Here is a 13562-nt window from a genome sequence, read left to right on the forward strand (position 1 = left end):
TTAAGAATTGTTTTGTTTAACAAGGAAAAAAATCTAAACTCTCAAGAACTTACCACAGTCTATAGCCTCAGAGTATTTACTGATGACAAGCATTTAAGTGCACAAAGAATCTTCTCATCTTGACCGCAGCGCACAGTCTCATGTGGCTGGAGAAAAGGCCAAGTGGTTAAGAGCATTTGCTGCTCTTATGGAAGACCCAGTTTTGGTTCCCAGCAGCCATGTGGGTGAGCCAGTTAGAGTCACCTCTGATTCTTACAACTCAATAACCTCTGAAGAGGACAGGGTTGTGTTCATCCATTGTTTCCGAAGTGCTCTTGGGCACAAGTACACAAGGAGACAGCTGAGAAGCAGAGAACAACTTTCTCTGTCAGAACTGAAAACTAGCGAGAGGGAAAGAGGCTCAGGGAAGACAAGCTGGTTGGTGACCTCAGGTGTCATGCAAAGAGTCAAGAATTAGAAAGAGATAAGAATCTACCACCGAAAGGCCTGGGTGACCTTCAATGGGTCCTGTTACCACAAGCCTCAGCTGTGTCTATCTCTTAGGAATTTGAACAGATGACTCTCAGCGTCTTCGCCTGCTGTCAGGATTCCTTGAAAGACATCACTTACTGTCAGCAACGCTACGGTGGGGAGAAGTATAGGAAATCTTGACTCTGCCCGTAGATTGCCACGTCAGTGAGGAGAGAACATACAACAAACTCGGGCTCTGCAACAAGTATCTGGGTTCTGAGTGGCAGGCAGTGCGAAGGGAAAGCTAGCTAATAGCTAGGCTCTGGGGCCGGGGTGGGGGCGGGGAGTATTCTAAAGCTGTGCCCTTGAGTACTGTATGAGCTCACACGTGGCCCCTGAGCACCTAAAGTAAGGCCAACAAGAGGAGCTAACTTCTTGTTGCTTTCAAGTGTCGCTGGTTTACTCTTACATTTGAAAGGCTGGATGTGGCCAGGGTCGCTGGTGTGGAAGTTGCCGCAATCAACATTGATCAGATGTAAGAAATAGGCACACCCATAGGGACACCAGAAGTCGGTTAGGAACACTGGGAATGGAGAGGCTAGCTAGGTCACAAGAGGAAAGGGGAGAAATATTGGTACTGAGGTGGCCTGGAAGGATGCGGGGAATTCTCCCAGTGTTACAGCATAGATTACCCACAGAGGGGAGAACATAAGCAGGAGGCACTTGATGGTCCAGAGAAAAGATCCATGTAAAATATGGCTGCCTGGACACACAGCACAAGAGGAAGCAACAGACCTCCACACAGGCAGAACTACAGGCCTCCAGCCCTACCTCACTCCACAAACACTAGACAAGGCAGAAATGCACTGAGCCAAATATCAAGGCTTTCCAGCTTCCCTGTCACTGCATCTGTGGGAGAATTCTTCTCTCTGGATATGAAGGCTTGTGATTAGGCTCACAACTTTCCTCCTTGATGCTGCCTTCTTTGTTCACAAGGCTTGGAGACGGAGGGAAAATGGATGAAGGAGGCACGGGAGGCATTGGGAGACAAGGTCAGGACACACTGGTAATGTCACAGGGTCAACGGAAGGCGCTTTGCTTGTTACGGGAGACAAATGAGTCCCGCTGTGGTTACGTCAGTGTGCATTTGCTCAGACACAATCTCTAAACCATCTCAGTTCTGATGGCTAGAAGTGAGAGAAGAGAAGGACAAAGACAACTGAGCATCAGGAAGTGAGGAGGGCCCCCCCCCCCAGGCTAAGGAGGTTCAGTGACCTGGCTGTGTGCTGAAAGAACATGTGGGTTAAGTGTGTGTGGCTTCTGGACGCGGGGACAGACACCAGGTGGGACCGAGACTGCAGTTAGGAAAGAGATGCAGAGACTACCTCAGTGGTGTGCGCTGCTTCATGGAAGAATGGCGAGCTCCAACCTTTCTTTCTTTGCAAACATCAATCTGAACAAAACTTTGTGACAAGAGGAATGTCACCCCCCATCCCCACCTTCCAATCTAAGTCCCATGGAGGGTTTGAAAGAAATAGCCTCCAAGGGAAGTGGCACTATTAGGAGGTGTGGCTTTGCTGGAGTAGGTGTGGCCTTGTTAGAGGAAGTGTGTCACTGTGAGGGTGGGCTTTGAGGTTTCCTATGCTCCAGATACCACCCAGAGTCACAATCCACTTCCTGTTGCCTTCTGCTCAAGATGCAGCCAGCATGAAGATGAACTAAACCTCTGAAACTCTAAGCAGCCACCTCAATTAAACGCTTTCCTTTATAGGAGTTCCTGTGGTCATGGTGTCTCTCTACAGCAATAGAAACCCTAAGACTGAGGGGGTTCCAATGAAGCCTCACAGGGCTGAGGAAATCAAATGGTTCTATATACCCCACCATATCCCTAAATGCAGGCCATGGCATGAGAAAAGGCTGGGACCAACAGGCAAATGAAAATCATTCTCTTGGTAACTGGGGAAGATACAACTGCAATATACAACCCCAGAATGGGGACCGGCTGAGACTAGACGTGGCTGTTCAGCCCAGAAAATAGAACCTACCAAATTGTCCTTTACCCAAAGCTCTCCAGCTAAAGTGTCCCGATAAGAAATGAACCACAGTTCTCAGCATTCTGTGGAAAATTCAGTTCTCTCAATTATAAAACTTGTAATTTGCCACTACCAATTACATCCAGAATTATGCAAGACCATAACTATAATGTTTCTGTTTTTGTAAACAATGTTTAAAATCTTTTAGGATGTAGGCTGAAAATATTTTCATTTGTATGAAAGCACTAAAACAAATTTACTTGGACAAGTCCGTTTAGAAACAGCATAATGCATCTGTTGGCTCTGTCTCAGGATTTTTACAAAATCAAGAGCTTGCTGAATGTGTCGAGAACTGTAACCCTGGAGCTGCCAGCCCCCACACAAGGGGTACACACAGCATCACCATCCCCAGGGGACAAATGTTCCTTCCTCTAATGTAAAGGACAGAAACCATCCAACTAGGCAGATCTTAAACCTCCCAGAACTTTGGGGTTCCTGGAAGCCTAAAATGTGTGCTTCATTAACACGTCATCAGGTAAGGCCACAAAACTTCCAACCGGAGGCATGCTCATTTACTATGGCACAGCCTCTCTCTGCACAAGGACTAGCTGAAGTGCTCAGGCCAGCCAAAACTCTTGGCAATTTCTTCCTAAAACTGGGAACAGGTCATCTGTGCAACTAGAGAGTAGATTTAATGTTAATTAGAACTGACTGGAACTTAGCCACAGAGGGAGCTAATCAGAGCAAAGGGAGCCATTGGGTCCGTGATTCATTCTGTCCACCATCCCTAAATGAGTAGCTACACCAGGACTTCTGTGTGTGTAAATGCACAGACACTAGATGCTTAAGACACAGGGAGGAGAAATCACTACAGCTGCTGCTAGGAGTCCAGAGAGCTTCATGCAAAGAAAACAGTGTGTGGCACCCCAGTCTGCTACAGGCTACGGTTCTATTGTGCATTCTGATGTTCCTCTTACTTATTGCTATGAACTTCCGGGGGCCAAATTTAGATCAGAAGATGATGAGCCCTTTCCTGCAAGTGACTGGGACCCTTGAGAGTGCCTCTCCAAATAATTTGATCTCCAGAACCAGCAACTTTATGGTGATGGCCCAGCAGCCTGTTTCCACAAGTCCCCAAAGCATTCTGGGTTGTGCTAAGCTTGAGGATAGCTGAAGGAAATGTAGCACCTAGCAAATGCCACCAACCCGTGACCCTCTGGCTGGCTCCCAGGGGCAAAGGCAAGCTGTGGAAGCCCTGAGGCAGGCCCCTTGGATACTGGGTTTCCCATGAGCTCTTGAGGGCAGGACCAGGATGCAAGAGCTGATGCGAAAGCAAAGACAGTCTGCAGGGAAGACTTAGGTGCCAAGACCCCTGCTCCCTCTATCCCACTGGGTATAACCAGCCCAGTGGGTCAGAGGTACAGGGGCATACCTGGGAAGGGAGTTCCACGCTAACTCACCCTTCACAGCTAAACCTCTACCAGCATATTACACCACTAGTCCTAACTCCCTTTGTTGAGGGCTGTGGGCCCGCAAACCCTGAATTTCTTGTAAACAACTTGTTAGGCTTGCAGCTGCTCTGAGCATGAGATCCTCAGGAGTTCCTGGTGGCAAGGGAGTGGTTTCTGATGGCTTGCAGCTGAGAGTTAGGGTGTGGCCATTGGTCAGGGAAGGCACTGTATAAGCTGCCCTGGAACACAATAAAGTGGGTATTCTTGGGGGATTCAGGATGACCTTTGCTCCCTTGTGTGTGTGTGTGTGTATGTGTGTGTGTTTCAATCTCCAGTAGTACAGGCAGTACGCTGCATAGTACCGTAGTACACATAGTACAGGCGCTACAGGACCGTAGTACACGTAGTAGCGTGAACGTTACATCCCTTTCTTAACAGTCATCCACAAAACCCCTTTTCCCAACAATGCTCCAAACATTACAGTTCCTAACAGCCAAGAAGTTCCTAACAACCCATATGTCTACTGACTGGGAAGTGTCATGCAGAATTTAACACGCCTGCAGGTTGGGGCATTGGTCTCCATCAAAAGGATGAGGCACTGAGAGATGTGACAATATCGAAGACCTAGGGAACATCAGAGAAATGGAAGGAGCCAGCAGAGGACCACCTATTCTGCAGATGCATTCACAGGATGTGTCCAGGATATGCCAATCTACAGGAACAGGATTAGTGACTGTCTATCAGCAAGGGATGGGATGTGAAGGGATGGTTAGAATTTTTTTTCTAATGATTTAAGAATTTGAAAATTGCATTGTGGTGATGGCTGCACAATGTTGTGAACAGATCTCTCTAACAATAGCAACATTGAACTGTAAGCTTTAAATGAGTGATTTGTACAGTATACGAACTGTTTTTCCCCAAAAGCTACTTCTTAAGTAGAACTGTGCTGTTTCTTCCAAAGAAAAAATCCCTTCCTAGAACTCATTCTCCCCTCCCCTGCAGGGTCATCCCGTGCCCAAGGAGGCTGTAGGGCACACTGTTGAGGATGTCAGTTTGGAGCAGGTGGTGCAGTACAGAAGCTGGGAGACATCACTATGGGGGAGCTCTCAGTACAGGGCCGGGAGCCTCCTTGCACCCTGCTGGCCACACTCTTACCACAGCCTTCCTTTGGAGACTGGTTCATGTTTGCACAAGTCCACACATTTTATCCTCCTGAAAACATTTTAAACTTGCCACTGCCTTGTTTTAAATACTTCATCAGCCACTGGAACCTACAGATTAAAGTTTAATGGTAAATCATAAGCTAGATATGGAAAAACACATCTGTAGTTCCAGTACTCACAGGACTGGGAGTTCAAGGCTGGCCTTAGCTACACAGAATTCAAGGTCAGTATGAGACTCTGTCTTCCCCTCAAAATTAAAATTAAGGACGACAAATCAAAACCCTCTATTTTGGACTTTATCCTGGGGGCACACAAGCAGGCTTGGAGCAGTCACTTTACACTATGAAGGAACTCCCTGCCAGCTGGGTAGCTGGGTGCTGCGATCAAGTGATAGCCACCTGACAGGCCATTCGGCTTCTATGCTGCAGTACACGACCCTCAGCTCTACTCCATGAGTTTTGCAACCAAGCAGAAGTTGTCAGGGTGACAATGTTTTCAAATCACCCCATAAACAGTGGAAGGACTAGCTGCTTAAATTCTAGAGGCACACCAGGAAAAGCTGACAATGCTGGCTTAGCAGTTCAGTGGTGACAGGCACACGAGCACAGCCAAAGTCAGCCTCCGTCGCTGCCCTGACTTCTGAAGAGACATGCCAAGACACACACACACACACAACACACACACACACACACACACACCACACAATCAATCACTGGCCTGAAGGACATCATCTCAAAACCTGGTCTTCACTTACCACAGAAAAGCGAAGTTCAAAGACAGTAAACAAAACCACCTGCGGTAGCATATGCCTGCAACCCCAGTATCTGGGAAGCTAAGGCAGTGGCTCCCATATCTAAGTCCTACAGAACAAAACCCATTTCAAAATAGAGTAATTTAAAAAAAAAATCACATCTGTCAACTGGACACAATCAGCTTCTTCCTTGTTTTGCCCTTGTAACAAAATCCTTTAGAAAGAGAAAAAACTTGACGTCACAACTCCATGTTCAAGTAAGTTGCAAGCGGACAGGAAATACAACTATCTCACAACTCAAAAACAAAACATGCTGGGGAAGGAAGCGGGATAGGAGCCTAGAGGCCATCAAGACAGGGAGAAACACTGCCACCAAGTGGTGACAGCAACTCCAGTCAACCCTGAGGTTGCCTGGTCTCAATGCAGCAGCAATCAGAATTATCAGGAGCTTCCAAAACAAATCCCAGCATGACTTGGGGACTTAAAAATCTTCCAGTACCAGCTTGGTACCTAAAATCTTCCAGGAAGACTAGGGATCTGGCTCAGCTGGTAGAGTCCTTGCTTGCATGCACGCAGCCCTTAATCAACCCCAGCACTACATTAAAATAAAACAAGAACAAAAACAACAGGTTCCACCACCACCCCCACCACCACCACCTCCACCACCACCTCCACCACCCCCTCCACCACCACCTCCACCACCACCACCACCACCACCTCCACCACCACCACCACCACCACCACCACCACCATCACCACCACCACCACCACCATCACCACCACTACCACCACCACCACCACCACCACCACCACCACCACCACCACCAAAAACAGGCAAGAGGCACACCTGTAGACTCCTAGCACTCAGAAGTGGCGGGAGGATCTAGAGTGCTACACAGTTTAATAAGGGCAGTCTACGCTCCTGGGACCCAGTGAGTCCCAGATGGCTGTAGGTACTCAATGAAAGGCAAGAATCCTAGCCAAGAGGAAGTGATTGTGTAGACGTGAATATGGTGCTCACGTTATTCCTCTTCTGTCACTCATTAAAATCTCCCCAAGGTACACCAATTCCTGAAAACAAATCCACCACAAAACGCGTCCTACCTTTTCCACAGGACACAGAAGTCACACTAACGATCACTTACATGCTTTAGTTGGCACCAACTGCTTATATCTCAGTTCATGTGTTATCTAACCTGGAGTTCTTCACGCTGGAAGTGGGGCAGGCTGACCCAGCTGTACTCACAAGACAAAAACCTTTCCACTTTGACTTCACTGGACTATATACTCACACAATGGGTTTCAAGTCAATAAATCATTCTTATTTGTGCCAGAATGAGTTTCCTTCCCTTTTTCAAGACATGTCAAAGTCTGAAGGCATCCATTGTTGGTGAAATGCACACTGTGCTATGAAATGCTCAGATGAAAAGAACTAGACCAAGACAAAAGCTGTTCCCTGGCACAGACAGAACAAAAAGATTCTCTCCCGTTCCAAGTGGAGCACTGCCTAAAAATTATTCCTTAATGGCAAATAGTTCTCTTTTGTACGGTACGCTGAGGAAAGAAACTGGGGCGCATGAGCCACCGCGGGTCTAGGGAAAAGCCGAATCCCTGCATCCTATGCAGGCCTGACAATTAAGTGAGAGCCCTTGGCAAAGAAAACAAAAGCTCTGTAGACACTGGGTCCTCGAGCAACCCACGGGGCAAGGCTACCTGTGCACGGGTGAGGGCAGGCAGCTGCTTTCCCAGGCCCAGCAGCAGCACTCCACACACAAAAACACACACACACACACATCACACACACACACATCACACACACCACACACACACACACGCACACACGACTCTTCTAGGAAAGGCTCAGAGGGCAGCACTTGCCCAGCAGGCACGAGGCCCTGTGTTCAGTTCCTGACACCACAAAGAAAACAAGAAAAGTCACTAAGAACCGTTACTATTGGAGGCTCTGGGACCTTGGGAACTCCTGAGTCCCAAGCAGAAGCCCAGAACAGTCTCACAGAGAGACTAGTTAGGTCTGTAAGACCCGGATCATACACATCGTGGCAGCTTACTCTAAGCCCTTACTGCTTAAAATATGCTGTCCACATCAGCATCAGTGGGACACCTTTTCAGAAACAGAGGCACTCGGGGATGTAGCTGGAACCACACATCACAATCCGTCTTTCAACAGGATTGTCCAAGGACCCCAATCTCATTAAAGCTGGGCAGATACTGTTGTGATCCACGACTGGACAAAGTCACTTAATGGACAGGTGTGTGCATAATTTGCCCAGGGACAAAAGCATCATCAGCCTCTTGTCTATGGTAGGGCCCATCAGTGAGGCCTCCGAAATGAGAGGCTAATTCAAAGGTTGGGCGTCTCTCCTCTAATTAGATGAGCCAGTGTGTGCCTGCCATCAGCCATGTCTTCGGATGCAGCATTCCTGAACACACCCAACTTAGCAGAGTGCTGCCCTGATTTACTGGCACTCTCGTGATACCACCCAGGCTGGAGTGAATACTTTACCAAGTATGGTCCTTTCACACGCTCAGCGCTGCAAATCCTCCACCCAGAGAACCCATGGCATAAGAGGAGAGAGCATGCTCTCCTGGGTTCCAGAGGGGGCACCATGATAGGGGAGCATCATGATGCCCTAGACTCTATATTTAAGCCACCAAGCAGCTTTCAGCATCTCATTTCATGATCTACGTATGTTTCGTTGTGGAAACACCTGTCTAGCCACAGTTGGGTAAAACCTGATGGTTTCCTATTTATCTTGCAGCTCTGCTTCCATGTGGTGAGTGCTGCGCATTTGACCTACCATCAAAGATGTAGGGACCAGCCCCTTAGTAGGCGCAAAGGTAGAGCTAGTCCTCTCGGACTTTGTTAAGTTAAACTTGTCAGTCCCACAAAACTCCAAGCAGTCGCTGCTGAACTCGGGTGGGGCAGGGGACACACTGGGGTATAGCTCAGTAGAATACCTGCCTGGCTTGTGCAAGGGCCTGGGTTCTATCCAGCATGGGTGGGTGACAGACATATTTGAAGATGTTTCCCTAGTCTTATTTGACAGTGAGACTGTAAGTAGAGTTCAACTTCCTTTCTTCAGCTAGGTCTCTAATATAAAATTCCGTACGTGAGACTTAGTTCACAGGGACTTTGACACAGGAACTGGCATGCTGGGCTAGTACGGTTAGAGACGGTGTTTCTCTAGGCTAACCTCTTTATCACTACCTCTCTCTTCACTTTGTATTTCCCCTTCTATTTATGTATTTTGTCCACAGTCACTAAGAGCCTTTTCTTCGGGTTTTGGCTCAGACATAAAAATGGGAATTTCTACTTTACAGACCACACACTGCTCTCACAAGTAGGACCATTACTGAGCAGCAAGCACCATGCTTTTAAATGACTACCGGTTTGTGTTGGGAGCCTCTTCCTAGGCAATGAAAGGTGTGAGTACAGACATCCCTAGCTTGCTGTTCTTCTTAAGGCAATAGTAAGGTACCCTCTGGTCAGCTCAGGATTAGATCGCTGGAGTCTAAATGCAGACGGGACAGTCATGCAAGGAGCTGAGTCTGTACAAGGAGCCACCAGGCTTGTTTACTACCAAAATGATTTTCTTTCTAATACAAGTTTAGATAGCTGCCAGGAGTGGTAGCACCTGCCTTGAATCCCAGCTCTTGGGAAGCAAACGCAGGTGGATTTCTCAGAGTTCAAGGCCAGCCTGGTCTATACAGTTACAGGCCAGTCAGTGTCACACAGTGAGACCCTGTCTCACTACCTCCCCACCCACAGAAACATGCATAGGTGTGGCAAGAGTCATGATCCTAGGTTACTGGGGAGGATTTCAGACAGCTCAAAGTTCTCTGTGGGGAGGACTGGAGCCTGAACAAGGCCTCCAGGACCTAGCTCATGCCTACATGGATGTTAAGGTGCTACTGGTCCTACATGACTTCTGTGTCCTTCCCTCATTTCATCTGAGACTACCTCTGACACTCCAGCAGGGCATCTGAGGCCCTCTGTGACTCTGGAACTCCTCAGGGATGGCCTTACCTTCATATCTGCTCGGGGAATCAACACGTCTTCTGTGGAGTGGCCACTCGAAGGAATATCTGCTGTCTCCATGAATGCCGCCGGGTCTTCACAGGGGTCCCATCTGTGTCACCCAGGTGGTTTGTTTTGGATTCAATGTCCCTAAAATGGCGAGATGACTGACTCATGAGTGGTGGGGAGGCTCAGGGCTTATTATCAGCTAACTTTATCTTTCCATAAATAGATAACTTGAGAACCACAAAAGCTAAACCCAAGTCACAGTGGGTCAGTATTCTTAAAGGACACTGTGCAGAAAGGACAAGATCGCACCCCTGTACCACTGCTCTCGTAAGAGACATTCTAAGGAGTATGCGCCAGTAGCTTCCAGTTTGTACCTTTTTGGGTGCTACTTCAAAAGAGAAAAAAATCCCAGCTAGGTACTATCACCAGAACCCCAACCATCTTAGTTAACAGGAAGGTTTATTTTTTACAGCACCAGCCTAAATCTCCATGAATGTCATAAATCACACCCCTCCACATACATGCACACACGCACTACCCCTTCAGCTCCCATGCGTGCATGCACATACACACATGCTCACTCTCCCGCGTGTGTACACCAAAACAGAAAATCAGATGTAGTCTAATTAGAATCATCAAAGAATCGAGGATAAAAATCACTGGTGATGCTGCCTACTTAAAAACCTTTAGCTTTAAAACTATAAACAAATTATAATTGTTGATATATAAACATCATCTCACTAATTTTCTTTCCATTCACAAAACAATCTGGGCAGGCCCTTGCAATTTACACTCAGGCTGCACCCCAGTGAGGCCACCACCACCCCTGGCAGATGAACTGGCTGGCTTCTGGAGGACAGGCACAGGCTACTGCCCTTCAACAGCCCTGCAGAGGCCAGAAGGACTCCTTATTCTTCGAGGACATCAGCAAACCAATTCTATGCAAAGCTAGAGAGCAAGCTGGCTTCTTGCTTTAAAAATGAGGCTTGTGAGAGGCAGCAGCGTAGGAAAGGCGACACACCAGACTTAGCTGTCATGCTTCCAAAGGCCAAAGGTCAGTGAACTACCCACATTTATCATCACACAGAAACTCAGCACTCAGAACGCCAGAGCTGATGGTTTAAATCGAGCCCTACCTGTTTGTGTTCATAAAGTCACAGGTGTGATTTTCATCTACAGGAGCCAGAAATTTTAGAAAATTTGGCACAGAGGAAGAGGAGTGGAGTTTTTTCCGCAGGGCATTACGGTAGGAGACACTAAGAGTTTGGTTAAAAAAAGAGTTTAGGATGAAGAAATATAAACACACAAAGTAAAAACTCTAAGCCTACAAAGGAAACCTTGTCACTGTACTGCTAAGTAAACCAGGTAAGACAATTAAAATACTCTGTGAATGAAAGTGACTTTCATTTTCATGAATTAGGGAAAAAAAAGTCAGCCTATCCTCCAAATGACAAGACGTGGTACAGATTCCAGTTGTATACAAACACAGCTGTTAGCCTGTGCACATGCATATGTGCGTTCCCATAAGGCGAAGTGGGTGCAAGTTAAGGGTGAAGACAGTTCACCATTGACACTTTTCACAGTAGCTTAAAAAGAAAAAGGCCAAGAATAAAATTACGTATTCAAATGACAGCCAAAAAAAAAGTAAAGTCAAATAAAACCAAAAGCCCCGCCCCCCAAAAGCGGTGACTAGGGCTTCCAGAAAGGACAGCCCCCAAGCTGCCGGCGGGGCTGAGTAGGTGTGAACTCCAGGGCAGACAGACAACACTGGCCATGCGAGTGTGCTCACCTTTTTGGCACAGCATTCCCACTTTGTTCTCCACTGGAATTGTGTTTTAGGTACTTAAAAAAGTTTGGTGAGGAGGCGGAGGGGTTAAGACGAGGCGGAGGAGGAGCTGAAGGCTGCCCTGAGCAGCACTTCGCCTCACCCCCAGGAAGATGGTCCACACTAAACAGCAATCACAGAAAGTAGGATTAGAGAGGACGGGCAAACTACAAAGGGGAGGAAGACAGAAGGGGAGAAAGCGAGGCCTTGCTGAATCTACAGGAACCGGCGGCGGGCGGGGCCTCCCTTCACTCCTCCCATCTCTCACAGACCAACACTGTCTATTCTTCCAGTAAGACTTTCTACTCTGTTCCATTGCTGGGAACCAACAGAAAACATTCTAGAAGTAAAGCAAAAGAAAATAACCCCAAATTTAGAACCCACATTTCCCTTTAGGACATCTTGCCCTGAATTTCAAAGTCCTGTCTCCTATTGACCGAGGAGGAAGTTCACAAGAGGGAAAGCAAAGTCACTATGCAAAAGGCAGGCATTTCATGGCTGGTCCATCACGGGCCACGACAAAGCTCTGGGGAGCGAGGAGCAGTGGCAGCACAGATCCTCCCACCTGGGGACTGGCAGAGAACGCGGGCTTTGCAGGTGGGAAAGATGCTGCTCCCAGCCTGCGGAAACCAGGGCAGCTGCTGGGCTCCAGCTGAGCCACACACGTCTCAGAACCCTCAGACTTGTCAAATGTCTCCCGGGGATGTCCTCCTCCTGCCCTCAGTCACCCAGCTGAACTCCAAAGAACCCATGATTCCCAGTGAGCGGCTCAGGAGAGCGAAGCTGACAGCTCTGTATGTGACATGCCATATTTCCCTCAACCCATAACAGACACCAACCATGGCACCGACTCAAATGGCTGTACCTGGCATTAGTCACATGGGCACATATGTCCCCAAATTCTACTGTCACCAGCCAAAGAGAGGCAGTCAGCATACACGGGTATAGCCCCAATTTTAAACTTATCTTAAAGGATAATTTGGGGCCTTGTTACAGACTCTGGTGCTTGGGGTTAGTTACTAACAGACCCAGCAAAGTACGGGGAAAAGCGTCTGCCACCACACTAACTGTGCTTCTCTATGGCTGGAAAAGTTCAACTGTTTATTTGAGCCAATTCTTAAAAGCAGGGCTGGCTAGTTTTGTGTCAACTTGACATAAGCTGGAGTCATCAGAGAGCAAGGAGCCTAAGTTAAGAAAATGTCTTCATAAGACTGGGCTGTAGGCAAACATATAGGGCATTTTAGTTAGTGACTGATGGGGGAGGGAGGGCTCAGTCCATTGTGGGTGGTGTCATCACTGGGCAGGGGGTTCTGGGTTCTATAAGAGAGCAGGCTGAGCCATGAGGAGCAAGCCAGTAGGCTGCACCCCTCCATGGCTTCTGCATTAGCTCCTGTCTCGAGGTTCCTACTGTGTGAGTTCCTGCCCAACTTTCCTTCAATGATGGGCTATGACGTGGAAGTGTCAGCCAAATCAACCTTTTTCACCCCACCTGCCTGGTCCTGGTGTTTCATCAAGCAATAACAACCCTAAGGCAAGGAGTGCATCCTGAATGCCCACAGACTTCAGAAGGCAACAACTCTGATTCTGTCATACAGAGCCAATCGACAGATCACACCTAAGTCACACTAGATCAAGACAGCCAGGGCCAGCATTCAGGCTTCTGGGCATCATCATGGGCACCCACAGCCCATCTCTCCCACTCTGCCTGTGTGGACACTGTGTTCCCATCCCACCACAGCCCAGATCTATGTATCCAAATGGGTAAATTCCTCCACTCACACCCATGTGCCGCCTTTCTCAAGACCAGCAGACAAGTTCCAAAGTCAACATCTCAGCATTAA

General features: G+C 47.9%; 1 protein-coding gene across 1 annotated transcript in view; it reads right to left on the minus strand.

Annotated features, from left to right (window-relative positions):
* Positions 1–13562, minus strand: part of Tbc1d1 (TBC1 domain family member 1) — a 192832-nt gene that overhangs the window by 55233 nt on the left and 124037 nt on the right. The window contains 4 exon segments of the mRNA XM_038344424.2: positions 9897–9918; positions 9920–10037; positions 11033–11152; positions 11686–11844. Of these exon segments, the coding sequence (XP_038200352.1) occupies positions 9897–9918; positions 9920–10037; positions 11033–11152; positions 11686–11844 (419 nt within the window).

This window comes from Arvicola amphibius, chromosome 1 (genome assembly GCF_903992535.2).
Source record: "Arvicola amphibius chromosome 1, mArvAmp1.2, whole genome shotgun sequence".
Taxonomy (NCBI): Eukaryota; Metazoa; Chordata; class Mammalia; order Rodentia; family Cricetidae; genus Arvicola; species Arvicola amphibius.